The sequence below is a fragment of the Pelodiscus sinensis genome, chromosome 12 (genome assembly GCF_052426305.1).
Source record: "Pelodiscus sinensis isolate ZL-2025 chromosome 12, ASM5242630v1, whole genome shotgun sequence".
NCBI classification, from domain to species: domain Eukaryota; kingdom Metazoa; phylum Chordata; order Testudines; family Trionychidae; genus Pelodiscus; species Pelodiscus sinensis.
Genome location: NC_143063.1, coordinates 2,744,135 through 2,771,764, shown reverse-complemented (window position 1 = coordinate 2,771,764; position 27,630 = coordinate 2,744,135). Strand labels below are relative to the sequence as shown.

Here is a 27,630-nt window from a genome sequence, read left to right as displayed (position 1 = left end):
GGCGCAGGCATCGGCCCACGGCTCTGAGGGCTGGCAGAGGAACAGACCCAGACTCTGCCGTCTGAACAGGGCCAGGGAAGCCAAACGGCGTTACCTCCTGGGCGGGCCGGAAGGACCCTTGGGTCACTACAGCTCGGTCACTCGGACTCTGCATGGGAACGCTTTCCAGGCGCACGCTGGCCTGCTTCCCCTCGCGCCCTCGGCCTAGTCAGTGCGTGGCTAGAGAGCGTGTTCCAGGCGCTGTCTTTGGGGAGAGCTCTAGGTACCAGCTTATCTGGGGTGGGCGTGACTGGTCTCTTGGGACAGGCAGCATCCTGAGGTGACCGTTTATCATGCAGTCCAGCCTGGGGAGTCTCGGGGGCCGGTCGAAGACGCCCTGGTATAGAGATCCCGGAGCTGCCGTGTGGTCTGGGCTGGGTGAAATCGAACCCACCGCCCGGTAATCGAATGGAGCAGCGCTGCAGGGAGGAAATCCCGCAGAACCCGCCTCTGAGCCATCAGTGGTGCAGCCAGGCCGGGGCAAGGGGGTGGGCCTGGGGCAATGTTGGGGCCACCTCTCCCGCCCTCCAGCTGGCCCAGGGGCAGGAGGGACAGCGAGACTGCCCAGGGCCCCACGGGCACCCCCTGCTGGGGAGCAGGAGCAGGGTGTGGGGATTGTCTTGCGACACCCCCCACTCTGGGTGCTCTGAGCGGGGCAGGACGTGGGGGCCTGCCCCATTCCAACTGGTGCTCCCAGTGGGGTGCTGGGTCAGGGCCTGCCCTGCTCTGGCTGCCCGATGCTCCTAGCGGGCACTGGGGCTCGCCCCGGCTCCAGCCTCCTAGCAGGATCAGGGGCCTACAAGCCCCAACTCCGCTCCCTGGCAGGAACGCCGGGTGATGGAACAGTGCTAGCTCCCAACTCCATTCTCCGGGCCTGGCTGGCACACCGGGCGGAGAGGGGCAAGGCCCTGTGTCCAGGTGGGAGCAGAGCCAGGACTGAGAGGTGAGGGGCTGGGCTGGATCCTGGGTGGGTGAGCCATGGCCCACACAGGCCCGTCCCGGCTACGCCCCTGCTACCTAGAAAGGAGGTGACTCCAATGGAAATTCAGAAGCGTGAAATCCCCGCAAGGAAACCTTTTAAAAACACCGCGCTAGAAACAGACACGATACCCGCAGCCCAAATAAAATAAAAACAAACCCTCCGCCAAGGCTGAACGCCCCAGCAAAAGAAGTTTGTGGCAAAACGACGCCCTTTCCAAACGGGCAGCCAACTCTCCCGGGGGGAGCCAGCAAAGGACACAAACTCTAGCCTGTGCAGCCCACGCAGGAAGTCTACCAAACCCATCCTGGGACCCGGGCACCTGCGGTGCTAACGGAGCACTGCGAGAAGAGCAGGTGGCTGCAGAGAAGCTAAACACATTCTTTGCACCAATCTTCACAGCACAGGGGCCGAGGGAGAGTCCCACGACTGAGCCAGCCTTTTTAGGTAACACGTTAAATCCCCAGGCTCAAATTAAATGAGCTAAGACATAAGGAGCAACAGGAAAACTGCCTACCAACGGGTTAAGCAAGAGGAAGATGCAGGACAGGGTAGGCCCAACGAGGGGAGAAAGAGAGTAGCAGAAAATGAGGACACGGCAGAAGCGCGAACATCACGTGTGTGTTGCGGTTTTTGCCAAAAACGTTAGTAACGACTGGACAGCGAGGTAGGATCTGAGGCTACGTTGGAGAAAGGACACGTTCAGAATTACAGACAAGAGAGCAGTCTTCAAATGGGTAGGGCCTGTCTAGAATACCAAGGAGCTGACGGAGGAGCTAGCTGAACTGGACGCAGATTTTCTTCCAAATCTCAGGGAAGACGGACAAGACTCCAGGGGTCTGGAAGAGGGGAAATATGGTGCCACGCTATAAAAAGGGGAATCAGGGCAACCCAGGGAATTACAGACCAGCCAGCTTAACTTCTGTGTCCGGAAATAATGGAGCAGATAATGGAGCACTCAGTTTGCAAACATCTGGAAGACAATAAGGTGATAAGTAACAGTCAGCATGGATTTGTCCAGAGCAAATCCCATCAAACCAAACTAATAGCTTTCTTTTTCAGAGGGGGAGCCGAGTTAGTCTGTAACTGGAAGAACTTCAAAACCAACACACAATCCTGCAGGATCTACCGGTTTTGTGAGTCTTTAAGGTGCTGCAAGACTGTGTGTTGGTTTTGAAGTTTCTCCAGATTTCTTTCTAACTTACTCACTTTCAGAAAAAGGGTTCTTCCTCGTAGAAAGAGGATTACCAACGCTGGTAAAGCCCCTCTGCTCTTTTGACTTACTCTAGAAAGAATGCGATTGCAGTGTGGACGTAACTCCGGTTTTGTCGGAAAAAGAGCCGTTTTTCCAACAAAACTCTGTAGTGTAGACATACCCTAAGGTGCCACAAGACCGCTCGTTTTTAAAGACACAGGCTAACCCGGCCAGCCCTCTGAGATGGTCCGCATTATAGCCCTGCTGCTGACTCCTGTTTGAGCTGCTTCTAGCTTACATCAGGCTTCACAAACAATAGTAAAATCACCTCCTAAGGCCAGAATTCTCCTGTTCAGAGCCAAGCCTTTTGGTCTTTGTTTTGCAGTGAGGAGGGGAGCTGCAGCCAAAGTCCAAGTGCCCTGGACTTGCAGCGTTATTGCAAACAACTCCCTTCCCTGCTCTGCCGTGCCTCAGTTTCCCACTCTACAAACAGAGTGTGATGACACATCTACAAAATACTCTGGGAGCTGGGAGTGAAGGGTGCTGTGTCCCCAAAGGAGGAAGGGTCATTCAGACTTTGCAGCAACAGGAATGGATTCTGCACAAAGGAGATTCTTTTAATGGGATTCGGTGGCTTTCTCATCTTTAGTGGCCGCAGCGCTTTTGTCGTTTTCAGAACGCTCGTGCCAGGTGACAGAAGCTGCTACAGCTGGTCAACCAGCTTTTGGATTCAAGACTTTTAACCAGTGCTTGTGTCTGGGGTTAAAGCAGAATTTCTCTCCTAGAAAGACTCACAGATTTCCTTCACTCCAAACAGAACACATCGGAGCACAGGAGGGATACGCCACAGCGGGCCGTGAGAGGCGCAGCCACGAAAGAAGTCGTCCTGGAGGACTGTATTTTCCAAGGAAGAGCCTGCCCTAACTTCTGACTTACTGAGGGACAATCTCCACTCACGGATCTATTTGCATTCCACTGCCAACGCTCTGTAACGCTTTCCCGGAGCGGGGTACCCGAATACTTGACTGCGAAGAGCCAAACAGTTTAGTCAAACTCGCCCGCCTACACCTTGGTTCGTGTGGATTATAATATCCCATGAGCCTTCTGCAAAACTGCGTAGAAGATCCAAGAACGACACCCGGCAGGACAGAGCCTGTCTCGGCCTGGGAGCATTCGCGTCAATCACATTTTGAATCTGCGCTTTCTCTCTCATTCCCTGGGCATGCGACAGTCCCAAACCTGCAGCCTCCCCGCCACTCGCCTGCCCCAGGCAGGGACAGCTGTCTGGAGCCTCCCTTCTATTGATACTTCTACCCCTCATGGTCTCCCACTGCCAAATGGCAAAGGGTTCCCTGTTCCGAAACAGAAACTCCTGACAAGCCTTGCAACAGCGTTGCCCCAGCGCACAGCGCTCATGGGGGTCCCCTCGCCAGAATACCATTGACAAAGATGTACAGGTTGAACCTCCCTGGTCCGGCACCATAGGTACCTGACCAAGGAATTTGCCAGATTGGGGGGGGGGTCAATGCACCGGGGTGTCACTTTTCCTCCTGACCACCCCGCTGCTGCATGGGACAACCCCCATGTGGGGGCTCCAACCCCCTGGCTCTGCTGCCACCCAGGGCTCTTTTTCTCTGCGGCTTTGCTGCCACTCGGGAGGGGGGACTCAACCCTCTGCCCAGAAGCCCCATGCCGGAGCTCTGCACAACAGCCCCGCTGCAGCTCAGGACTCCGCACTCCGCCTGCCCTAAGTCTGGCAACGCTCCTGGTCCCATGGGTCACCCCGACGATGCCAGGCCAGGGGTGTTGCCGGACTAGGGAAGCCAGGATGATGGTGTCACCCTGTACCATGTGAGACATTTCGTGTGCATGTGTGATAGCTCAGTGGTTTGAGCATTGGCCTGCTAAACCTGGGGTTGTGAGTTCAATCCTTCAGGGGGCCATTTAAGGAGCAGGGCAAATCTGTCAGGGATGGTACTGGGTCCTCCTGCCATGAGGGCAGAGGGCTGGACTCGATGATCTCTCAAGAGCCCTTCCAGGCCTATGAGATAGGTATAGCTCCATTTGTCACAGGTAAACAAAGAACTGTCAATCTGGGGGGGGGGGGTGAAACAACAAATTTCAAGGCCTATGAGAAGGCAAAAGGGCAACCCTGAAGAAGGAATGGGAGAGTGCGAGTACATTCATGAAAGCAGGACCCCAACCCGCCCTGGGGGTAAGCACGGTGAATGACTCATAGACGAGAGCAGAGGGCTGGTAAGATTAATGTGAGTCTCTAGAAAGCAGGCATGGGTTTTGTTTTACATGCAACCTTTGTTTTCCATTAGCCTGAATAGCGCTGAACTCATTATCTTTACTTAAAAACCTCACGACTGTTCTCAGAATAAACACACTAGAAGATTGACCAGGTGTTGCTCGGGTCCTTAACTCAAATTAGTTTTGTTTTTCTTCATTTAAATCTTTGTTCTGGGGTTGGACTGGGAAGAGAGGACAACCCCGACCCTCTCTCACTGCAGCAGCTTGGGGCCAGGTGAGAAGCATCCGTCCATGGCTGTGGGCACAGCCAAAGGAAGGGTGCATGTCCCTCGGTTGGGAGACAGCCACGCAAAGACAAACTCTGAAATACATAGTATGTAGCTTTCCCTTGCCCCCTGCTGGCCTAACGGGGTTATAGCTGTCCTGGTCCACATCTCTGGCTCCTTGCTGCCCCCCTGTGGTCATTCTGCGGTACAACTGTCCTCCTACCAGACCCCCATCCTTCTTTTCCATTTTATGAGCAACAGTCAAATTCTGGGCACAACCAAACCCCGACCTTGCTTCAGGTTATGAAAGAGGAAGCTGCCTACTCTTACTGGTTAAGAGGAGTTTTTGAACAAACAGACTCACGGAGAGATGGACAGACACACAGTTTCTAAAGTAAATAGCAGATCGTGGCTGTGCGTTGGGTAAGGAAATGAACTAGAGAGGCAAAATTGTTGCGTCGACTAATGGCAATTTATTGGCAACCCCATGCTGAACAAGCAGTGGTCTCACCGACGCTGCAACGGACAGGGAAATGGTAACAATAAAACAGATTCTGCTGAGAAGAACCAACAGAAACCCCCCCGGGGTGCCCCAAAACAGCCGTGTCCAGTGGCGCAGTAGGTCAACTCTGCTCTGTGGATTGCAGGGACGGCTGGCATTGCTGGCACTTCCCGTTACGGTGGCCGGATTTTCCCCTTAAAAATCCCCTCTCCACTGGTTTTACAATGGGGTGATGCTTTTCCAGTTGAAAGTCAAAGCTTGCCAGGGCCACAGTCCTTAGTGAGGAGAGGCGCCTCTCAGTTTTCCACCGAAAATCAACTTCTATTCAGCTGAGCTACACGGGGACAACGATATTTCGCACATGGGCTCCGCCTGCCCCAGGAGTCTGCATGTCACGGCAAAGCAGCGCTGCACAGCACAGCCATGTGGAACGCCAAGTGCTACACAAAACACTGCAAGCCAGCTGCCAGTCAGCGTGCAAGGGTGTACGGGAGACGGGAGAGCTCCACTAGGAGTTTGAGGTGCCAACGGAAGGAAACGGCACTCTGTACGGGTACGTCTACACAGCAACATTACAGTGCATCTACACAGCAAGCAGTTATTTCGAAATAGTGTCGAAATATTGTCAAGCTGGAGGATGTCTTACTCCGACTCCTATAACCCTCATTGTATGAGGAGTAAGGGAAGTCAGAGGAAGAGGGCTCTGTTTCAAAATAAATGCTGTGTAAACACTCCCAATTTCGAAATAAGCTACGCAACTGACGTAACTCGATTTGCATAGCTTAGTTCCAGTTAAGCCCTGCTGTGCAGATGCACCGTAGGAGCACTGTCTTAACCAACAAGATATTTTGAGATGAATTCCAACCCTCGCTTGCTTTCTGACTTCTTGTGGTGGTCTGGTCAAACTGTGAAGATAACAGAACCTTGAGGTTACAAAGTGGAACTCTCAAAAGTTTGGAAACGCCGACGTTAAGGTTGTCCACATAACCTTAACTCTGACCCATGTGTACATGTGCATTGTCTTACTCCAATGCAGCCTTTAATTAACAATCACATATGATTTTTTTCCCCGCCGTGCTGGATTGGTCTTAGGGAATGAGTCTTGTTCCAATCCAAATGTGTGCAAAACTGAAGTAAAACCATTAACGACAATGAACTTCAAATCCGCGCTAGTCTGGCAGCAGAAGCTGCTTCAGGGAGAGCGCCCGCTCACCAGGCTGGGCTGGACTCATAACAGAATAAACGTCATCCACTGCAGAACGAGAGTGAAAACCGGGCCCTGGACCTTGCCGAGAGGAAAGGGCTGGCTTGGCCACACGTCTTGAGGGTGCATCTCGACCTGTATTTCTGCCCTGCTGCGTTATTCAAAACCAGATGTAGCAACTCCCTTCTTACACTGCCCAGGGTTCAACCCCCACTCCGACGCAGTGTCTCAGGACAGCTGGTTAAGCACATGCTTAACGTCAAACATGTGCAACGGGACTTTGTGTGTATCCCAGCATGCTCTCCTGAATGAAAGGATGGTCCCGTAAGAAGAGCAGCATGTTGTCAGACAGGTAAAGACTGCGTGATCACCCTCTGCATGTCGTCACTGCCACCTGTTAGCTGGCTGTCAAACACTCCCCCGGGGGCGAGTGGACAGTTCGGCTGGGGCAGTGTTTCAAAGTGTGCAGGCAAGACGGAGGGCAGTGAGGGTCAGAGCCAGGTGACAATACCTACGCCCAAGGGGGCCGTGTTAAGCGTGCACGTGCAAACATCATGTAGCCATTTCCTGATTGTTAAGGGATTCGCTTTGCAACCTTAATGGCGTGTAACCAAGTTGCCATTCTAGACGATGATGCGGGTCTCCTGCCAGGTCCGTGCGACAGCGAGGAGGTGAGCAACGCAGCACGCTGCTGCCTGGGGCTGAGGTCGAGGTAGGATGGGCCAGAGTGAAGTGGAATGTTCTCCTGCTGCCTATGCAGGGATGTGCTTCTTCACTGGCAGCAGGAGTGCGGCCTTCCAAGGAAACGTGGTGCTTGCGGTGCAGCTGTGGACTCTCCTAGCCTGCATTCCTGCCCAGCTGGCGGCCAGCGCCCCTGCCCAGACATACACCGTATCTGCTCAGTAGGGGGCACTGAACATGACGCTTTCTCATCAGCCTGTGGATCTCCATCGTCAGGCCCTCAACAAATGCACCATCCTCCGCAGGCCTGGTGCAGGGAGGGGCTGGGCCTGGTGCACATCTGCTGTCTTGGCACTCGCAGCTGCCCCTGTTTGAAAGAAACAAGGAGTGTGGGATTTAGGGCACTAAGTCCTGGCAACATGCAGGAGAATGCAAAGCTCCCACCCCACAGAGAACTGCCTGCGGGTGCCTCTGGCGGAACGTGAGCTCACCTCCGGGCCGGTCTCTTTCCCTGCCGAATTCCCAGCCGCTGCTGTTCACACCTTTGCTGGGTCAAAAGGCGCGATACCGCCACAAGCCCCGGGCACGGCTGCAAATCCTGGGTGAGCCCAGGGTGGTTCTGGATGGCTGTGCGGGGAACAAGGAACCAAAGACGGACAACGTAGTAATTCTAACCGTGTCCCACCATCGTGCGGTTACTAGATCCTACGAGGGAAGGGAGCTGCTGGGAGCAACAGCACTAACGGGGAAGGGCTCCGCTCCCTGGGCAGCCCGAAGGGAAAGGGCAGGGCTAAGAAGCAGTTTAATCACCATGGCCCAGCCCTGCGCTGTCCACCTGCCAGAACAGCACGTCGCGGAGCCAAGCTCCACCTGCCGAGAGTCCCCAGCGCGGTGGCCAGGCTTGGAGCAGATGGCATTCGTCTGCACGGGGACAATTACCGCCGTAACTCGGCCGATGGAGTTAAAGCCCTGCAGATAGAGGCAGCGGGGGGGCAGTGCTTCGGAGCGGTAGCGCCGCACAGCTGAGCCAGAGATCAGCTATGCGGTGCTGCTGCTTTGAAACCCCAAGGCAGCGTTTCAAAGGGGCAGCCTCCGCACAGTTGTCTGCAGCTCAGCTGTGCGGCGCTGCCCCTTTAAAACGCTGAAGGGTGGAGCCCGGGGTCAGCTGGGGACTCCCCAGCTAACCGCGGGTTCCGAGCAGCATTTCCCCAGAACCTGGAGTCAGGGGTCACGTCCTTCAGAGACGAGCTGTGCTGCTCCCGCATATTGGAACGTGAATTACGTCTGAAAGGGAACGGTGAGCGCCGCTGAATGGGTTTCCGCCTGCAGTGCTTTCCAGCCCCCTTCCCTCTGAGTCGGAAGCTGCTTCTGTGCGCTCTGATGTCCAGCCCGTTCACGATTAGCTACAGACCCTCCTCCCACAGCAGTCTCCTGCAGCACTGTCACACTGGGATGGTCCTCCAGCACGGTGGCTCACTAGGCCTAGCTAGCAACTGATGTTAACTGCAACCTCACAATGAAACACAGCACCCTGCCATCTCACACTGAGTGGGCCCTGGTGACTCAAGACCCGCTCTGTCTATGGCACGTGTGATACAGACAGTCGCAGCTACACCGGGGCCGGTTCTTGGGCTCAGACAAGCTGTGGGCAGTGCTGAACTCAGAGCGGGGAAGAGACAAAAGCAGCTTTCCGCCAGCTCGGTACGTGATCAATTCCAGGGTTGCTAGCGGGCAGAGTCTGACCCCCGGCACCAGTCAGGGCTGCTCTTATATGTCCTGCTTTGCAACGGCCCCAAAGGGGCTCTTCACCTGATGGCGATTCTGGTGCACAGCCACCTCTAGCCACGCTCGCCTCGCCTCCTGCATGTCTGCCCGGGGTGCCCAGCGGGGCCGAGAGGGCCAATGGGAACCGTGGATGTGTAAACGGGGGAATCTGAAGAAGCAAAAAGGAGATTATTATACTTTTGTGTTTGGCGCCGGTGCGGCCGCTGCCGGAATCCAGGGTTCAATTCTGGTGTCCCTAATTCAAGAAGGTTGAAAAACTAGAGAGGGGGGTCACAAGAAGGATGAAAGGGTAGGGAGCCTTGCCTCACAACAACGGAGACGGGGCTCTGTCCATTTAGAGTGAAGACCAAGGGAGACGAGATTACAGCCTCAGCCCCTACCTGGGAACCAGACATTGGAAAGCAGGCTCGTCAGTCTGCAGACAAAGGGATAACGAGGGTCGGAAGCGGAAGCCAGACAAACCCAGACTAGAAATTAAGACTCAAATGTTTACCAGCGAGAGTAATTGAGCATTGGAACAACTTACTGTGGTTTGGACTGGATTCTCCATCCCTGGAAATATCTGAATTACTGCGAGGTGTTTGATACCAGGAGTTGATTTTGGAATATTTACTGGACTCGGACAGGAATTAGTTTAGGGAACTTCTCTGGCCTGTGTTATGTTGGTCAAGGGAGACAATCAGAGCGATAGCCTTAAAAATCTGTGACCTTCTAGCCTTAAAAATCTGTGACCACTAGGCTAGGGTGTCAGGAGGGAGGGGCACAAAGCAGAGTTAACTACAGCGGCTGAATCCCCGGCAGGCCTTTTAGAGCAGCTTTCTGCTCCCTGCCTCGAATGGCGCTCGAGGTGGGCCAGCGTCAGCCACACTTGGTTACAGCTTTGGCTCCAATATTTAACACAAAGAGGTGCTGTGTAAACCAAGAGAAACGTGTTCCCTTTTACGCCCTTTGCATGCTTCCCTGAGAACTGGGTGTCGTCCACAAAGCGTGAAAACTCCGCTTGGTAGCACTGTGTTTTGGAAGCGGCAGGTCTGATTTATGTAGCCTCACTGCGGATGTCACTTTTACATCAAAACGGCTTGAGTCTTTCCTGTGTCACGCTCCTCGAACGGCTTGTGCTACCGTTACTTACGGTCTTCCTGGCTCTGAGGTGCTCAGACGTGAAAACCACTTTTTCCAGCTGCAGACACCAGAGCCACACAGAGAAGCCCCTTGGGGCTACCCTCGGTGACGCTCCTGCGGCCCAAAATTACACCAGATTTGTCTGCGGTCGCCGTGTGTCACAAACTCACACCTAGCTGGGTGTCTGCACTCACTGCTGGATTCGAAGAACCAGGGGTTCCCAAATTGCTCCCTCCCCATCAATATCTCTGTCTAATTTTGGCTTTGTCGGTAAACATCACCCTTCTGAGTCCAGCTCTTCCTTTCCCCTCTATCCCCACTGATGTTGCGCTAGCAGTCACTGCGGTGAAGATGCTCCGTGACGAGAAGAAGGCAATGATTACCTCTCCCACACAGCCCTCCTTCTGCATGTACTTCCGGATAATCGACCAGATCTGGCACTTGCTCAGCAGTCTCCCACCAGTGGCCACTTCAAAGTTCTCATAAGAGCCGTACTTCTCCAGGACGGCGTGGATGATCCCAGTTGCCTGCCACACACACACACACACACAAAAGAGAGTCAGCCTTTCCCCTAGGCACCCCTTGGATTCAAGGGCAGATCTCCCTTGAAGATTTCTTGATACCTTAAATGACTGATTCTTGGAGCAGCTGGTTTGGGAACCCACAAGGAGAGAGGCTATTCCTGATTTAGTCCTAAGTGGAGCACAGGATCTGGTTCGAGAGTCCAAGAGAACTTCTTGGAACTAGTAATCATAATGTAATAAAATGTAACATCCCTGTGGTAGGAAAAACACCTCAGCAGCCCAGTATCATTTCATTTCAGAAAGGGGAACTACACAAAAATGAGGAAGTCAGTTAAACAGAAATTAAAAGGTCCAGTGACAAAAGTAAATCCTTGCAAGCTGCATGGAAACTCTTCAAAGACACAATAATAGAGACCCAACTTAACTGTATACCCCAAATTAAAAAACGCAGTAAGAGAACCAAAAAAGTGCCACTGTGGCTTAACAACCAAGTAAAAGAAGCAGTGTCAGACAAAAAGACATCTTTTAAAAAGTGGAAGTCAAATCCTAGTGAGGAAAATAGAATGGCGCATAAACTTTGTCATATTAAGTGTAAAATGTAATGAGAAAAGCCAAAAAGGAGTTTGAAGAACAGCTAGGCAGAAACTCAAAAAGTAATAGCAAAATGTTTTTTAAGTACATCAGAAGAAGGACGCTGCTAAACAACCGGTGGGGGCCCTTGGACGATCGAGATGCTAAAGGAGCCCTCAAAGATGATAAAGTCATTGTGGAGAAGCTAAATGAACTCTTTGCTTCAGTCTTCATGGCTGAGGATATTGGGGAGATTCCCAAACCTGAGCCATTCTTTTTAGGTGACAAATCTAAAAGGAACTGTCCCAGATTGAGATGTCATTAGAGGAGGTTTTGGAACAAATAGATAAACTTAACAGTAACATGTCACTGGGACCAGACGGCATTCACCCAAGAGTTCTGAAAGAACTCAAAAGTGAAATTGCGGAACTATTAACTGTGTTTGTAACCTATCCTTTTAATCAGCTTCCGTACCTAATGACTGGAAGATAGCTAACGTGACGCCAATATTTAAAAAGGGCTAGAGGTGATCCTGGCAATTACAGACTGGTAAGTCTAACATCAGTGCTGGGCAAATTAGTTGAAACTCTAGTAAAGAATAAAATTGTCAGACACATAGATGAAAATAATTTGTTGGGGGAAAGTCAACATGGTTTCTGTAAAGGGAAATCATGCCTTACTAATTTGCTAGAGTTCTTTGAGGGGGTCAGCAAACATGCGGACAAAGGGGACCCAGTGGATATAGTGTACTTAGATTTCCAGAAAGCCTTTGACAAGGTCCCTCACCAAAGGTTCTTATTGCCTCTATATAAAAACATGATATGCCCACATCTTGAACACTGCGTACAGATGTGATTGCCTCATCTCCAAAAAGATATACCGGCATTGGAAAAAGTTCAGAAAAGGGCAACAAAAATGATTAGGGGTTTAGAACAGGTCTCATATGAAGAGAGATTAAAAAGACTTGGACTTTTCAGCTTAAAAAAGTGGAGACTAAGTGGGGATAAGACAGAGGTCTATAACATCATGACTGGCGTGGGAAAAGTGATTTACATATTCCCACAATATAAGAACTAGGGGTCACCCAATGAAATGAATAAGCAACAGGTTTAAAACAAACAAAAGGAAGTTTTTTCTTCACACATCACAGTCAACCTGTGGAACTCCTTGCGGGAGGATGTTGTGAAGGCTAGGACTTTAAAAGGGTTCAAAAAGAGCTAGATAGATTCATGGAGGTTAGGTCTATCAATGGCTATGAGCCACAATGGGTAGGAATGGTGTCCCTAGCTTCTGTTTCTCTGGAGGTGGGTGACAGGGGAGGGATTATGTGAGGATTACTTGTTGTGTTCTCTCCCTCTGGGGCATCTGGCATTGGCCACTGTCGGCAGACAGGATATTGGGCTAGATGGACCGTTAGTCTGACCCAGTCTGGCCGTTCTGATGTTCTCTCCCGCCCTACATCTTTTCATGAAAAATTTCCAAATCGCTCAGCTTCATCCTGCATTAGCGTGAAAACAAATGCAACTGCAAATGGAATTTTGTGGCAGGCAATACACAGAGACCCTCCTGATGGGTGGTACCTCCCCTTCCCTTCACAAGAGCATGACTGTTTAGTACCCTTCTGAACTGCTAGGCCTGAACCTTGGCAAAACCAACCTTGTAACAGCACTACCCTTGGAAGGAACAACATCACAGCTTCATAGCACAGACATCATTATTTAGACCCCTTCAAATGCTTCTCAGGTTATTTATGTCCAGTCACCGTCTTACTTTCCTGCTAGTTCCTAATAGCTTCCTGCTCCTCTCCTGAACTCAGTCAACTCATGCACATGGTGAACAATCCAGTCACTCAATATAGCCCTACAGTAAGTATTCAGATGTTGTTATGGGTCAGCCCCACACCCTTCATTGTAGATCTCAGAACACAGACACACACAAACAGCCTCACTACATCCACAGGGGAGATGATTTTGCCCCGGCACAGAGATTGATGGATCAGGTCTATTCACGCAGTGCTGGGGGTTCTGTTCCCAGCGCTGCCATACACTGTGCAAACCGCAGAGCAGCTGATGTTCAGAGTCTAATTTGGTTCCACGTATACGTCTACACTGCGTCGAAGCAAAAACACGCTCCTCTCTGTTTAGGCAGCTAACAAACAGATAGCTTTATTGATCAGTAAAGCAAAGTGAGCCAAACGTGGTCCCAGCAAAGCCGGGCCCAGTAAGGCTGGCTAATACAATCAATCTTAGTATTTTATATCCTTAACCAAACAAGTCTGACGTCAGGGCAAGAAATCAAAGCGAACTTCAAAGAAGAATTACTATCAGCAGAGAAAGAAACAGGTTAAAAGGGAGTTCGAGCTTCAGCTCAAAATAGTTCATTAACACATTCCAACAGCGCATCCCTCTGGCCTCTCCCCACCTCGGTGAAGGCCAGTTCACTCCCTCGTGCAGACACAAGAAACTGAAATGGCTTTTGTTATACAGAATGGCTTCTAGCTAAATATGAAATGGTTTCTACAACTGCAAAATACAACAGGTCTGAGCGCTGGGAGCCACTGACCTCGGTTTGCAAAGCACACACGAGGGGGATCTCCCACCATGCTAGGTCTCAGAGTTTGCTCTCCAGCCCAAGCGGGAACACCCGCATTGAGAAAATAGCCCCTGCAGCACCAGCCCCGTGAGCCCATGTCAGTGCACATGGACCCGAGGAACCCACCAGGGGCCTGATTTCTGGAAAGCGCCGCGTTACCCGCAACTCCAGCTGAAATCAATGGGAACTACAATTGCTCAGTAACTTTGGATGTTCAAATGTGATCATGTGGCTAATCGTATCGCTGGTACAATCTGTATCGACGATACGATTGGCCGATAAGCGCCTCTGCAGAGCCGCCACCGCGGCGGTAGCTCCAGAGGAGCCGACTCAAGCCGGGACGGAGCAGTCCTGGCATGGGCTGGCTCCAGAGCCACCAGCGCTGCGGCTCTGCATTTTGCATGTAGTAAGGACTGCTGGGCTCCCACTACGTTTAAAGGCAGAGGCGCAGCGACCAGCACAAACCGGGACTGCTCCGTCCCAGCTCGCACTGAGTCCTGCAGCCCCTGGCCACTGTGAACGAGGGTTGCTTGGCAGAAACAGCCCCTGTCCTCGGGGGGGCCCAGCTCCCCACTGGAACCCCTGCAGATAGGGGCTGCAGGAGGGGGAGGGGCTGAGGTGAGCACCCTGGAGATGGTGCTGAGGGGAACTGGCTTTTAACCTGGCTCCCCAGAGCACCAGCTCCTGTCCCCGACCTTGCTGCCCCTGAGGCCAGGAGCTAACCTCGCTGCAGCTCCCCTGCTTATCGACTAGTCAATGGGAAATCCATCGACTAGTCGATTAGTTGATTAAATAAAATTAAACATCCCTGACAGGTACTTCTTCTGCTGTTATATAGATCTCTCGGTTTCTGTTTTTTCTACTCCAATTCATCAGAGGAAGTGGGTTTTGCCCAAGAAAGCTCATGATTCTATATATTTTGGTTAGTCTCAAAGGGTATGTCTATACTACAGCACTAATTCGAACTAACTTAGTTCGAACTAGTTAATTCGAACTAAGCTAATTCGAATTAGCGCATCTAGACTTAAAAACTAGTTCGAATTAGCGTTTTGCTAATTCGAACTAGCATGTCCACACTGAGTGGACCCTGAACCGGGGTTAAGGATGGCCAGAAGCAGTGCCGGCAGGGCATCAGATTAGGACTTAGAGCGAGGAGCTGCTGTCTCAGGCTAGCCGAGGGCTGTGCTTAAAGGGACCCAACCCCCACCCCGGACAGGCAGTTCTCATGGGTTCCCCGCTTGCAAAGCAGTCCTGGCTTGGAGTGCCCTGAGTGCCCACACTGGGCACATCGCAGCACTTGGCCATCAGACCGGCTGCACTTGCCACAGGCTGCCATCTGGAGGTCCTGGGTCAATCAAGGGGCTTCAGGAGAGCTTCCATCCCGAGGAGCCCGCAGAGCCAGCCCAGTCCTCCCCATCGGGGGCTCGTACCCCATTCCTCCCTCACCTCCTTCCACTTACCCCTCCCTAGCCCCCCTTCCTGATGTACAAAATAAAGGACACGTGTGTTCAAAAATAGAAACTCTCTTTATTGAACAAAACTCGGGGAGACTGGGAAAAGGAGGTGGGAGAGGGGAAGAGAGAGGGTGGGAGAGGGGAGGGCAACTAAAATGATCAGGGGTTTGGAACAGGTCCCATATGAAGAGAGGCTAAAGAGACTGGGACTTTTCAGCTTAGAAAAGAGGAGACTGAGGGGGGATATGATAGAGGTCTATAAAAGCATGAGCGGTGTGGAGAGGGTGCATAAAGAAAAGTTCTTCATTAGTTCCCATAATAGAAGGACTAAAGGACACCAAATGAAATGAATGGGTAGCAGGCTTCAAACTAACAACAGAAAGTTCTTCTTCACAAAGCAAAGAGTCAACCTGTGGAACTCCTTGCTGCAGGAGGCTGTGAGGGCTAGAACTATAACAGAGTTTAAAGAGAAGTGAGATAAAGTCATGGAGGTTGGGTCCATGGAGTGGTATTAGCCAGGGGGTAGAAATGGTGTCCCTGGCCTGTCTGTGGAAGGCTGGAGATGGATGGCACGAGACAAATGGCTTGGTCATTGTCTTCGGTCCATCCCCTCCAGGGTCCCTAGGGTTGGCCGCTGTTGGCAGACAGGCTACTGGGCTAGATGGACCTTTGGTCTGACCCCGTACAGCCATTCTAAGCTCAGGGCTCAGGGTCGGGGGTCTCAGTGGACCACCTTGATTTTCATGCAAACCTGCTCCTGGGTGGCCAGGCTGGCAGTTCTCCTGCCCTAGACGGCCACTTTCCTGTGCCTAGTGCAGAGGTCGTGGATGAGGTCCACGATGTCTGCACTAGACCAGGCCGGTGCCCGCCTCTTGCGGACCTGGGCAGGCTCCCGGGAGCCGCCAGCCTGGTCCCGGGAAGAGGCGGAGGGCTGGGTGGCAGCGGGTGGCTGGCTCGAGCCGTGCCAGGTGCAGGGGCTGGCTGGGTGCTGGCAGGCTTGCACCTGGCACGGGCACCGTAGCCAGCCCGTGCCCCTTTAAGGGCTCCGGGGCCGGGAGGGGGGCAGAAGAATTTCCCTGGTGGTGCCCAGAGTGGCCACCAGGGAAAGCTGGGGAGGGCTAGCCTCCCACTAGTTCGAATTAAGGGGCTACACAGCCCTTAATTCGAACTAGTTAATTCAAACTAGGCGTTAGTCCTCGTGGAATGAAGTTTACCTAGTTCGAATTAAGCGCTCCGCTAGTTCAAATTAAGTTCGAACTAGCGGTTCGCGTGTGTAGCGCCTATCAAAGTTAATTCGAACTAACGTTTGTTAGTTCGAATTAACTTTGTAGTGTAGACATACCCTAAGGTGCCTCAGGACTACTAGTTGTTTTTAAAGTTACAGACTAACACAGCTACCCCTCTCAGATTTTTTACCAAATAGATCGGTTAGTCTGTATCTACAAAAACAAGGAGTCCCTGAGATACCTTAAAGACAGATCCCTCTGAGAGTTGTCAACATTTCAAGCAATTGCTTCTTGGAATAGCTGGTTTTAGAATAAGAGAGGTGAGGCTATTCTTTAATTAGTCCTAAGCAACACAGAGAACTTAATTTTTCTTGATTCTATCGCAGTGGCAATTATATTATTTAACTATTAGTAAAGTCAACATCCTCAGGGGATGGATCGTAAAAGTTTAGGAAGATGGACTATATCATCCTATTGACTAGCTGTGGCTCTTTTTTGAAGCCAAAAAGAAGGAATTCAAAAACCACGATTTGAGCATGAAAATGACTTCCTTCACCATAACCACAAGAGGCATGCAGCTCTCTCCCTGAAAAGCAGGCACGAGAAGAATAAACAATATGCTTAACTGGTGAAGGTGGAGAGGTTATCTAAGCCGAACAGGTTACTTTCTCACAGTGGAAATCCAGCCCAAGTGAAGCGACGGAAAAAGAGAACATAAATTATAACAGCTAAAATGGAAATTAAGAGGAATAACAGGGATTTTGCAGCAAACATCTAGATACATCAGAACAAGAAATTCTTGAAGTCTATTAGAAACAGAAAGTCTGGCTGACCACCAGAGCTAAATAATGCAATCAGGGGGCTAGAGACATCACAGACAAGATAAATGATTTATTTTGCATCAGTCTTCATCACAGGTGATGTTGGGGAGTTAACTTAATGTGTATTAGTTGAAAAAAATAGGTATCAAAAGAGGAGGTGCTGAAACACATATCAGAGAGCAGCAAGTCACTAGGACCAGACAGTGTTCCTCCAGGAATTTGGAATTTGCTTCAGAGTCACTACCAAAAATATGCAATATCCTAAAAACTAGCAGTTTATACCTAGACACTACATGTGCTACAAACATTATACCTTTTTGGCATTGGAAATGGTTCAGAGAAGGGCAACAAAAATGACGAGGGGTTTGGAACGAGTCCCATGTGAAGGGAGATTAAAAAGACTGGGACTTTTCAGCTTGGAAAAGAGGAGACTAAGAGGGGATAGGATAGAGGTCTATAAAATCATGACTGGTGTGGAACCAGTAAACAAGGAAAGGTTATTTACCTCTTCCCATAACATAGGAACTAGGGGTCACCAAATGAAATTAATAGGTAGCAAGTTTAAAACAAACAAAAGGAAGTTTGTCTTCACAAATCACAGTCAACCTGTGGAACTCCTTGCGAGAGGATGTTGTGAAGACCAGGGCTTTCACAGGATTCAAAAAAGAGCTAGATAGATTCATGGAGGTTAGGTCCATCAATGGCTGTTAGCCAGGCTGGGTAAGAATGGTGTTCCTAGCCTCTGTTTGTCTGTAAATGGGTGAGAGAAGAGTGATCACGTGATGATTACCTGTTGTGCTTACTCCCTCTGGGGCATCTGGCATTGGCCACTGTCAGCAGACAGGATAGTGGGCTGGACGGACCTTTGACTGACCCAGTACGGCCGTTCTTATGTTCTATCTTGAAAAACAGTACTGAAGAAGATCTTATGAATCACAGCTCTGGGAGCCTTATTTCTGTGCAAGGAAAACTGGTTAAAACTGCACTTCCAGAAAATTATAAAGCCGTATAAATAACATATGGTAGGGCTGGCACCGTTTCAGCTGCAAATGACAGTCTGCATCTCGCTAGTCTTACTATTGTTGTGCAGCAACACAATTGTGGAGAAAGGAGCAGTTTACAAGACACAAACAAATTCTGACAAAGCAGCAAATTACATAGCCATGAAGTGAGGGGCAACTGATCATGCTTAAGAACTTGGCAGAGCAACCAAGATTCTTGGGAGTAGGAACAGATGGTCGATTTTCAGTATTGAAAGTGATTACTAGGGTATCTCCAGGCTTTGTACTAGAACAGGTGTTTAATATTTATTTTCTGGACTAATGGGAGAGAGATGAGGTGGCTAACACTGCAGATAGGAAAGGTATATACACGAGTCTAGACTAGAAAATCCAGATTGAACTGGTCATTTAAAATTCAGTCTTACGATGCAAAGTAATGCTCAGTGGATGAAATTGTTTGAATGATTCGTACACTTGACCGGGTTGTAAGCGAATGGCAATCACCCAGGACAGAGACTCGTGTCTGAACGCAAACAGCTCAATCTGCAATAGCAGCCTAAACACGCAAACAAAGGAAATCAAAGGGAAGATCTCACAATGCTATCACATAGATCGACACTTCCTCTCCTGGCATTCTGTGCTTATTCTGGTCGCCCCATCACAAAGGTAGGGAAAGGACTAGAAGCTGAAAAGTTGTCTGTATAAGGAAGATAGAAAAGACTGGGCGCATCAGTTTAGAGAGAAGAGGAACAAGAGGTGTGGTAAAGAGATAACACAATGAGCAGGACACAGATGGTCTCAGCAGTTCCTATTTACTTTCTCACATGATAAAGGGACATGCAAGGAATTTTAAAGGCTATCTATACTCCAGACTTTACAAGGGCACACCTGTGCTGGTGCAGCCGCTTGGTGCCAATGGGAGAGAGCTCTTGCACTGGCACAATTAAACAATCCCCCAGGCGTGACGGTAGCTATGGCGGCTGGAAAGCATCTCCCCCTGACAAAGCGCTGTCCACACCAGCATTTTTGACGGCAAAGCTTATGTCTGTCAGGGGTGTGTTTTTTCACACCCCTGACCAGGGGTGTGTTTTTTCACACCCCGGACCGACAAAAGTTTTGCCAACAAAAGTGCTCAGGCAGACACAGTTAAAGGCAACATATTAAATAAAAAAATGACTTTGGAAAAACCCAGCATGTAGTCAATCTGTGGCACCCACTTCCACAAAAATATGATTGAGGCTAAGAGCTAGTATAAGATTCAAAAGATGATGAGAGGGACACTAACCACTTGGGCTTCATTAAAGATATTAACTGGTTAACGCACTACAATGGAAATTTTCCCCACCTTTGTTATTCGCATTAACACATATATTCTCTGGATTCTGTAATTTCCACCGCAACTCATCTGATGAAGTGGGTTTTACCCACAAAAGCTCATGATATAATACATCCATTAGTCTCTAAGGTGTCACAGGAATCCTTGTTTTTAAAGTTACAGATTAGCACGGCTACTCCTCTGAGACTAAGAATACCCACAGTTAGATCAGGATTAATAATATTTAGGGATCAAACCCATCGTGCTTCAGCCTACAGATCATCCGCTAACTGCTTTGAGTTGGGAAGAAATGTTTCTTGCGTGCAGATTACATAATTGTCTGTTATAGGATTTCTTCCACCTGCTTCCTGTGAAGTACCTCGAACTAGCCACTGTTTGCGACAGGATGGCAGACAAGATGGACTGATCCAGTACTACAATCCCTAAGAAGGAAGAATAGATTTCAGGACTGACTGGCTCCTAGACAGTGACTAAGAGACAGTGCGGGAAGAATTCCGAAGCCACAGCTACCCTCCTTTCACTAGGGCCTGGGAGGCCCTGAACCTTTTGGAGTTTTTACAGGTTACGAGTCATTCCAGGAACTATAGTTTGTAATTACATGTGTGCAACACAGTCACTTCTCTGCTGAATGCTTGCTCTGAAAGAAGCATGAATTCGGTTTCAGCTGCACTGAATATAAACTGTCAAATCCTCGTAAATCCAAGTGGCTGAACATTCTTTGCTCCAACTTATATACTCACTCCCCACGTGTGGTGCAGACCAAGCCTGGGAAATTTAAACCCATCAAGCGAAAGTTTCAGAAAGTCATGAGGAGCCGAACCAGGAGGCTAGGCTGGAAACTGTTCCCCTACCTTAACGAAAGCAGGTCACAACCATCAGCAGCTAGAATACTCACTGAGAAAAAGCGGCAGCGTTGAGGATGCTGCCACCCTGCTCTTAATATCATTCCCAAAAGACCTCAGAAAAAACAATCCCCAAACTGAGTACTTGGCATACAAACGCCAGGAGATGCACTGTTAGGCTACGTCTATACTGCGCTGTTTTGCACAAGAAATATGCAAATGAGGCGAAGCGTGGAATATCGCCGCGCCTCATTTGCTTAATTAATGAGCGGCTCCTTTTTGCACAAAACCCCCCTCTTGCTCAAGAGCCGTTCTTCCTGAAAAAAAGCAGAACGACTCTTGTGCAAAAGGGGGTTTCTGCACAAAAACGAGCTGTGTAGATGGCTCATTTTTGCACAAAAAGCGGCCGCCCATTTATGCAAATGAGGTGCGGCAATAGTCCACGCTTCACCTCATTAGCGTATTTCTTGCACAAAACAGCGCAGTATAGACGAAGCCTTAAGTGTTGCTTCACACACACACACACGACAAGCACATCCCTTCCAGGGATATTAAAATGCAGGTTTTTGGTAAATGTGTAACTGCTGAAATTCTCAGCAGTAACACGTTTACAAGCGGGAGGGTGGGTGGGAAATGTGGCTCCCCATACCGGCTCCCTGTGAGCATCAGCTCCTGCCCAGGCTAGTTGGTTAATTGTTTAAGCGTGCACACTACCACATCCCTACTCCCTTCCTGCTCTTCGGTGGACCATTCATTCTTTTGGGGACTGAGTATATCTGCTTAAACTAGGGATGTTAAAATGCGTGTAATTGAGTAACCGTGTAACCACTAAAAAAATTTCAGCAGTGATGTGGTTACATGCATGGGACGGCATGAATCAGAGGCAGCAGCACAGAGCGCGAGTGCGGGGAGGCAGCTTTCCAGGAGCCGGAGCACACGGGGAGCCGAATTTTAAGCCAGCTCTTCATGCATAACGGGAGCCTGTATCTAACTGTGAACATTAACCAATGAGCCAAGGGTTTAAACTACACAGAAATCATTGTAAGAATCCCCTAATGTATAGTCAGTCTTTAGCAGTGACTGTGCCACTGGAAACAGGAGAAGAGAGAGCTGGTTGTGTGCAGTGTGATCCATCACCCTGTAGCAATCACAACCCGCATCAAGTTAGGAATTCTTATGTGTTACTTGTATTGTCGCAGCTGATAAACAAGGGAACGCAGACAGACACATATCTTGCCACAGCACTCCTGCTGAAGGACTGACTACTGGGACTCCTTGAAACCACCCTCAAACTCTCACCACACAAAAGGCCAGCTTCCTCCAAGACACAATGAATTCCTCCACAAACTCCGCAACATGAACAGCCAGCCTTGCCACCACGGATACCGCTTCCCCACACACTAGCATCCCTCAAAATGACACTGTAGCTCAGTGTTTCTCACCCTGTGGTACGAGTACCTCAGGGGTACTTGAAAGAAGTTGGGGTGGGGGAACGTCAACACAACTGGCATTTGGAAAAAACAGAATTTTGTTTTAAGTTTTACAGCGCTTTATTATTTTTGTACTTTTTACACCCAAAACTTTCATTGCCCGTCCAGCTACAATTAAGTTGTTTAAACAAAGGTGTTACAATGGTAGAAAAAATGTGTGTGTGTCTGAAAACTGTAGGTACTGGGTGTACATATATATATATATATATTTATATATTTTTTTTTAAAAAGGGGTACTTTATTAAAAAAAAAAAGGTTGAGAAACACTGCCATAGCTGCCTGCCTCACATATTTACAAGACAATGGCCAACCCTCCAATATCCATCCCAGATACACGGCTGAACTCATCCGTTTCATCCTCACCCATAACAGTTTTGCAATCTCTTTGTCCAACCCATGCGAACAACCTTCTGTAACCCACTAATCCCTCTTTTGACTGCATCAGTATTAACAGGCCATGCTACCTTGAATGATTCCTTAAAATATGTGCTCACTGCTCATGCTAAGCAAGCTGTTCCACTGTGCTTTTAGCTGGGGAGCTCGGAGTCCCTTTCCCAGCTTTGAAGTGGGGGTCTGAGTGAACTCCAAAGCCCGCTCTCTCACCAACCGAAGCTAATCCGATAAAAGATAACCACCTCACCCAGCTTGTCTCTCTAGTATTCTAGGGCCAACACGGCTACAATTTTTACACGGCTTAATACAAGAGCTTTTCAAATTCCAAATTCAGGTCCTTTTGGGGATTGCGCTGGTTATTATTTGTGGTGCACGCTGAAGGAAGCGCCACAAATTCGAACCTAGCCCAGAACGGACATACCAACTTTCCAACCTACTCCAACTATCCGCAGATTTGAGAGAAGATTCAAAATTGTGCGTTAAACAAAAACATTGCAGCCTTAACTATGGAAGGATTAGCAGTTGCTCCATAAAACAAACTCAAACACAGCGTTAATGTTGTTCAAGGCACTCAAATTCTGAATTTGAGATGTTGGGCTCACACAGTTTCAAAGCCATGTACTTCCTTTTCCCCCATTATTGATTCTAACATACCAACACCTTTTCACAACGTATAATGTGAGGTAACAACAACTATGCATCCCTGTACAAGGGCATTCTGTGACAACACAGAGCCCCACAAGCTTGGAGATGGAAGAGAAGTATCTGAAATACAAAAACGAGGGCATCAGGAGTTATTCTATGGCATAGGCAGGCTTCTTAGTAGAAGCCCTTCAAATGAAGTCAATATTCCAGAAAACCAAAGGATTATTGAACTGGTACAGTATGTGACAGAATCCTGCACGCTAAGGGTATGTCTACACAGCAGCATTATTTTGGCATAACAAACGTTATTCCGAAATAACAGAGAACGTGTCTACACTACAAGCTTTTATTTCGAAATACTGTCGAGCTGGAGGACTTCTTACTCCGAATCCTGTAAGCCTCATTGCACGAGGAGCAAGGGAAGTCGGAGGAAGAGCGTTCTTCTTTCGACTTCCTGCTGTGTAGACAGCACCAAAAGCCGGCTAAGCTATTTAGATTTCAGCTACGTAAGTGACGTGGCTGAAGTTGTGTAGCTTAATTCGACTTTAGCCCTGCTGTGTAGACATACCCTAGGGAATTACTAAGAACATCATATCCTCCCCCTCCAATGCTGGAGGAGCATTATCCCCAGTTCCAGACCTTGCTGTACTTAGGGAAGGCTACCTCCTGGGTGTTGAACCAGCCTGCCTCCTTGCTACATGAGGGAAAAGGGTGATCTCCCTTGGGTACTGACTTATGTGACCTCAGAGCAAGACGACACTCTGGCCTTTTGCTATAAGGTGTGTGCCGTCCCTTAAGGTAAGGAGCCAACCTGCTCCCTGTGCAGGGAGCGTGTGTGAGGGGTGTACAAGAGACTGGAGTTTACCTGGGTAATGAACTGGTCTGATGCATCTCTGTATTTCTCCAGCACAGCGGTGGGGACAGGCTCCTCGTACTCAAACTGCGGGTTGTAAGTGTAACAAGACTGGAAGAACTTCTCTCTCTCCTCATCAACATTCAGTGGCCGCAGGGCCACCAGCAGGCAAGGACTCCTCCTGCTGATCTCCTCAGACTTTGGCCGGGCAATATGAGGTAGGGAAGCTGCACTGCGGATCTGCGCCCGCGCCCGGCCACTACTATTCACAGTAGAGGTGCTCTCACTCCGGCGCATCCAGCTGCAGGGGCTTGAGAAGGAAGAACAGGTTTCCGACTGTCGTCTGATCTCAGACCTCGCTTCTGAGGCCTTGGAGCACTTAAGCTTGGTAAGCATTTTGGGCCTTTGGCCCAGGTGGGCAGGGTCCGAATCTGGAGACGGTGAAGGGGAGAGGTAGGGGTAGAGTCGCAGCCCATTGTGTTCAGAGAACTTCTTCCCGTCGCGCTCACGCTGGGGGCTAGCACTCAGGACACTGCGGTGCCGCTCATACGACTGCGTCCCTGAGTCTAGCACCATTTTTCTTGGTCAAAATCTTTGTCCTCCAAATGAGGCTCTCCGCTTTCATCTCAGCCTTGTACCTACAGACACATACAAGGAGATGCAGGAAAAGCACAAACAACCACAAACAAGAAGTCTCCGAGGCACCAGGATGCTGCAGCTGAGGTGACGCTAGTTAAACAAGAAGAGGAACAAAGTCCAGGAATATATCAGTACCCCTCTTCTTCTAATTTCCCAAGTAGGTTGGCTCTTACCTGCACCTGCAGGTGAACTGCCCTCACCAATATTCAGTAACCCCAGACATGGAGGCGAGCCCAACACAGCCACATCTCTCCAGAAGAGATCAGACGCAAAAGTTCCATGTTATTTACAGCCTCATCTTCCTTTTCACATTCAAAATGTTAGCTTTGGAGCTACAGTTTTCTATGTTTGGTCCGTACCAGGAGGCCATTTTCACGGTAACCACAAGTACATGCAGAGTTTGTGCACCATCCTAGATCCTAAACCAACCTCATTCCATCAGGGCAAACCACAGGGCTTTGCTGTTGTAATTAAATCAGTGCACATACTGCAAAGCGTGAGATATAGGAATGGAGAAAATGTGCTTTTCCTATCGTTAGCCTCCTAACCTTGTATTTCAATATAACTAGGGCTAATTTTGCCCTGACAGAGTTCTCAGTGAGGAACATGGATGAGGTCTGGTTTAAAGGAAAGTTTAAGACTAAACCTAAAGTATTAGGTGCAGCACTCTGCCTTCCTGCAGTGTTAAGACCATGGAGTTAAAGCGAAGTCTGGAAGAGTAGAAGTTACAGTTCCCAGGTTAATGAGAACTGTACCATGGCACGCCATAACATTTTTATTCAGAATGGTGTAGCCATGTTGGTCCCAGGATATTAGCATGACAAGGTAAGTGAGGTAATATCTTTCATTGGACCAACTTCTGCAACTTACTGAGACCAGAAGATGAGTTCTGTGTAAGCTCCAAAGTTTGTCTCTCTCGCCAAGAGAGGGTGATTCAATAAAAGATATTACCTTCCCCCTCCCCTGCTCTCTCTCATTTTTAGCCAGGGATGCAATTCTGCACTCCTATGCAAACAGGCATTCCCCATGCAGTGTTACCTCACCCATATGGTGTTCATGAAGTCACACAAAATTCTTTTCTACAAAATGGTATCCTCCATGCATGTTCAGAGGCCAGAGACAGTCATCCCACAGACACAGCTGGATCTGGGGCATGCAAGGCATGCCTTGAATACACTGACAGCACTCCCCTGGGTCTGTGCGCACCGACAGGGCATTCCCTAGGCTTGTTTCCGTGCATGGGGTGAGACGACACTTGGGGCAGCAAGTGGACCGAGGAAGTTACTGCTGCTTCTTTCACGGAATGGTCCTGCTGTTGCTAATTTTCACCAAGGAAAAGAGTAGCCCCAAGTATGTTGGGGAGCAGAGCCTGTGCTGCTCCAGGGAGCTGATCGGGCATTTGCTGCTAGAGCAGGGTGTGAGGAGGCACTGGGAGATGGGGAAACAGTGGCTTGTGGAGATGCAGGAAACTGTTCAGGTCACAATATCAAACCAGCAAAAGCTAGAATGAAGTTTGCCTCATCAACCTTCCCCCCCCCGCCCGTTTATGATAAGATCTATAACTAACCCATCCCCAATGATTTCTAAGCCCGGCCCTGAGCTGTTCCCATGGGCAGGGCAGGGAGGGGGGCTGTGAGCAGTGATGACAGGAGGTGTTACGGGGGCCAGGGGAGCGGGGCAGGGACATTGCGTGGAGCTACATACGGCACTGGAGAGGCCTTAGAAGATGCTGCAGGGCAGGGGATGCTGCCGAGTGGGCTGTGCGGGGCACTGGGGGGACTGAGGGCAGAGATAACAGGGAGTCCGGCAGGGCAGGGTTAGGGGTCCAGCGGGGGGAGGCCTGGCGGCGAGGGTGCTGGGAGTGCAGCACTGGGGGGCAGGATAAGGGGCCCGGCGGGACAGGCACTGGGGGGGGGGGATTAGAGGGACCGGGGGGGTGCACTGGGGGGGCGGGGCCGGGGTTAGAGGGTCCGGAGGGGGGCCGGGGGCGGGGTTAGAAGGTCCGGAGGGGGGCCCAGGGGGCGGGGTTAGAGGGTCAGGGAGGGGGGCGGGGTTAGAAGGTCCGGGGGGGCCCAGGGGGCGGGGTTAGAGGGTCAGAGAGGGGGGGCCGGGGGGCGGGGTTAGAAGGTCCGGGGGGGGAGGGGGCGGGGGAGGGCCCAGGGGGCGGGGTTAGAAGGTCCGGGGGGGGGTCGGGGGGCAGAGAGGGGGGCGGGGTTAGAAGGTCCGGAGGGGGGCCAGGGGGGCCCAGGGGGCGGGGTTAGAGGGTCCGGAGGGGGGGTCGGGGGGCGGGGTTAGAAGGTCCGGAGGGGGGCCCAGGGGGCGGGGTTAGAGGGTCCGGAGGGGGGGTCGGGGGGCGGGGTTAGAAGGTCCGGAGGGGGGCCCAGGGGGCGGGGGAGGGGGAAGGTCGGGGGGCGGGGTTAGAAGGTCCGGAGGGGGGCCCAGGGGGCGGGGTTAGAAGGTCCGGGGGGGGCAGGGGGCGGGGTTAGAAGGTCCGGAGGGGGGCCCAGGGGGCGGGGTTAGAAGGTCCGGAGGGGGGCCCAGGGGGCGGGGTTAGAAGGTCCGGGGGGGCAGGGGGCGGGGCCCGGGGGAAGGAGGCCTGGTGGGCGGGGCGCTGGGCACAAAGGCCGGTCACGTGCCGGGCCGCGCGGACCCGCCCAGACACAGGAGGCTCCTCCCCGCCCCCAGCTCCGCCCCTCCCGCCAGCGCGCGGCGACCGGGCCAAGCGCCCTCCGCCCTGCCCCGGCCCCGCGTCTCTCACCCCGGCCAGGCCCCGCGCGGCCGCCGCCGCCGCCCGACACGCCGGCCCCGCTCGGCGCGGACAGCCAATGGCGGGCGCCGCTCGCACCCGGGGAGCCAATCGCCGCCGCCGCGCGGGCTGCGCGCCCCGCCCCCTCTGCCCATTGGCCGGGGCCGCGCCCGACGCTCGGCCGGCGAGCACCCCCCCCCCCCGACTCAGCGCGCGTGTCTGGTTCCCCCCCTCCCCCAGCCCGTGCCTGGCCCGATCGGCTCCTGCTGGGGGGGGCTCCGGACCCTGGGGGGGGCTGCGGCCCCGGGCTCGGGGAGGGACCCTGGGTGGGGGGGGTTGGGCTGGGGGGCGGGGGGGGGGGGTGGGGGGGGTTGGGCTGAGTGGGGGGTGGGGCCTGAGGCCCCAGGCTCGGGGAGGGACCCTGGGCGGGGGGGGGGGTTGGGCTGAGTGGGGGGTGGGGCCTGAGGCC

General features: G+C 51.2%; 1 protein-coding gene across 5 annotated transcripts in view; it reads right to left on the bottom strand.

Annotated features, from left to right (window-relative positions):
* The window catches only part of MATCAP1 (microtubule associated tyrosine carboxypeptidase 1), a 40,056-nt gene extending 12,742 nt beyond the window's left edge, over positions 1-27,314 (bottom strand). For 3 of the 5 annotated variants that reach the window (XR_012906779.2, XR_012906780.2, XM_075940552.2), the window contains exons 1-3: positions 27,174-27,313; positions 23,789-24,414; positions 10,413-10,556 (exon numbers count right to left, since the gene is read on the bottom strand). Coding sequence is in view for 3 of the 5 variants with exons in the window: in XM_075940552.2 (XP_075796667.1) it covers positions 10,413-10,556; positions 23,789-24,352 (708 nt within the window). In the remaining 2 variants the exon portion in view is untranslated. Of the gene's footprint in view, positions 1-1,997; positions 7,490-7,613; positions 7,750-8,931; positions 9,056-10,412; positions 10,557-23,788; positions 24,415-27,173 lie in introns of those variants that run through there. The other 2 variants (XM_075940555.2, XM_075940554.2) reach the window with 2 other exon arrangements.
* Positions 27,315-27,630: the final 316 nt, after the last annotated feature.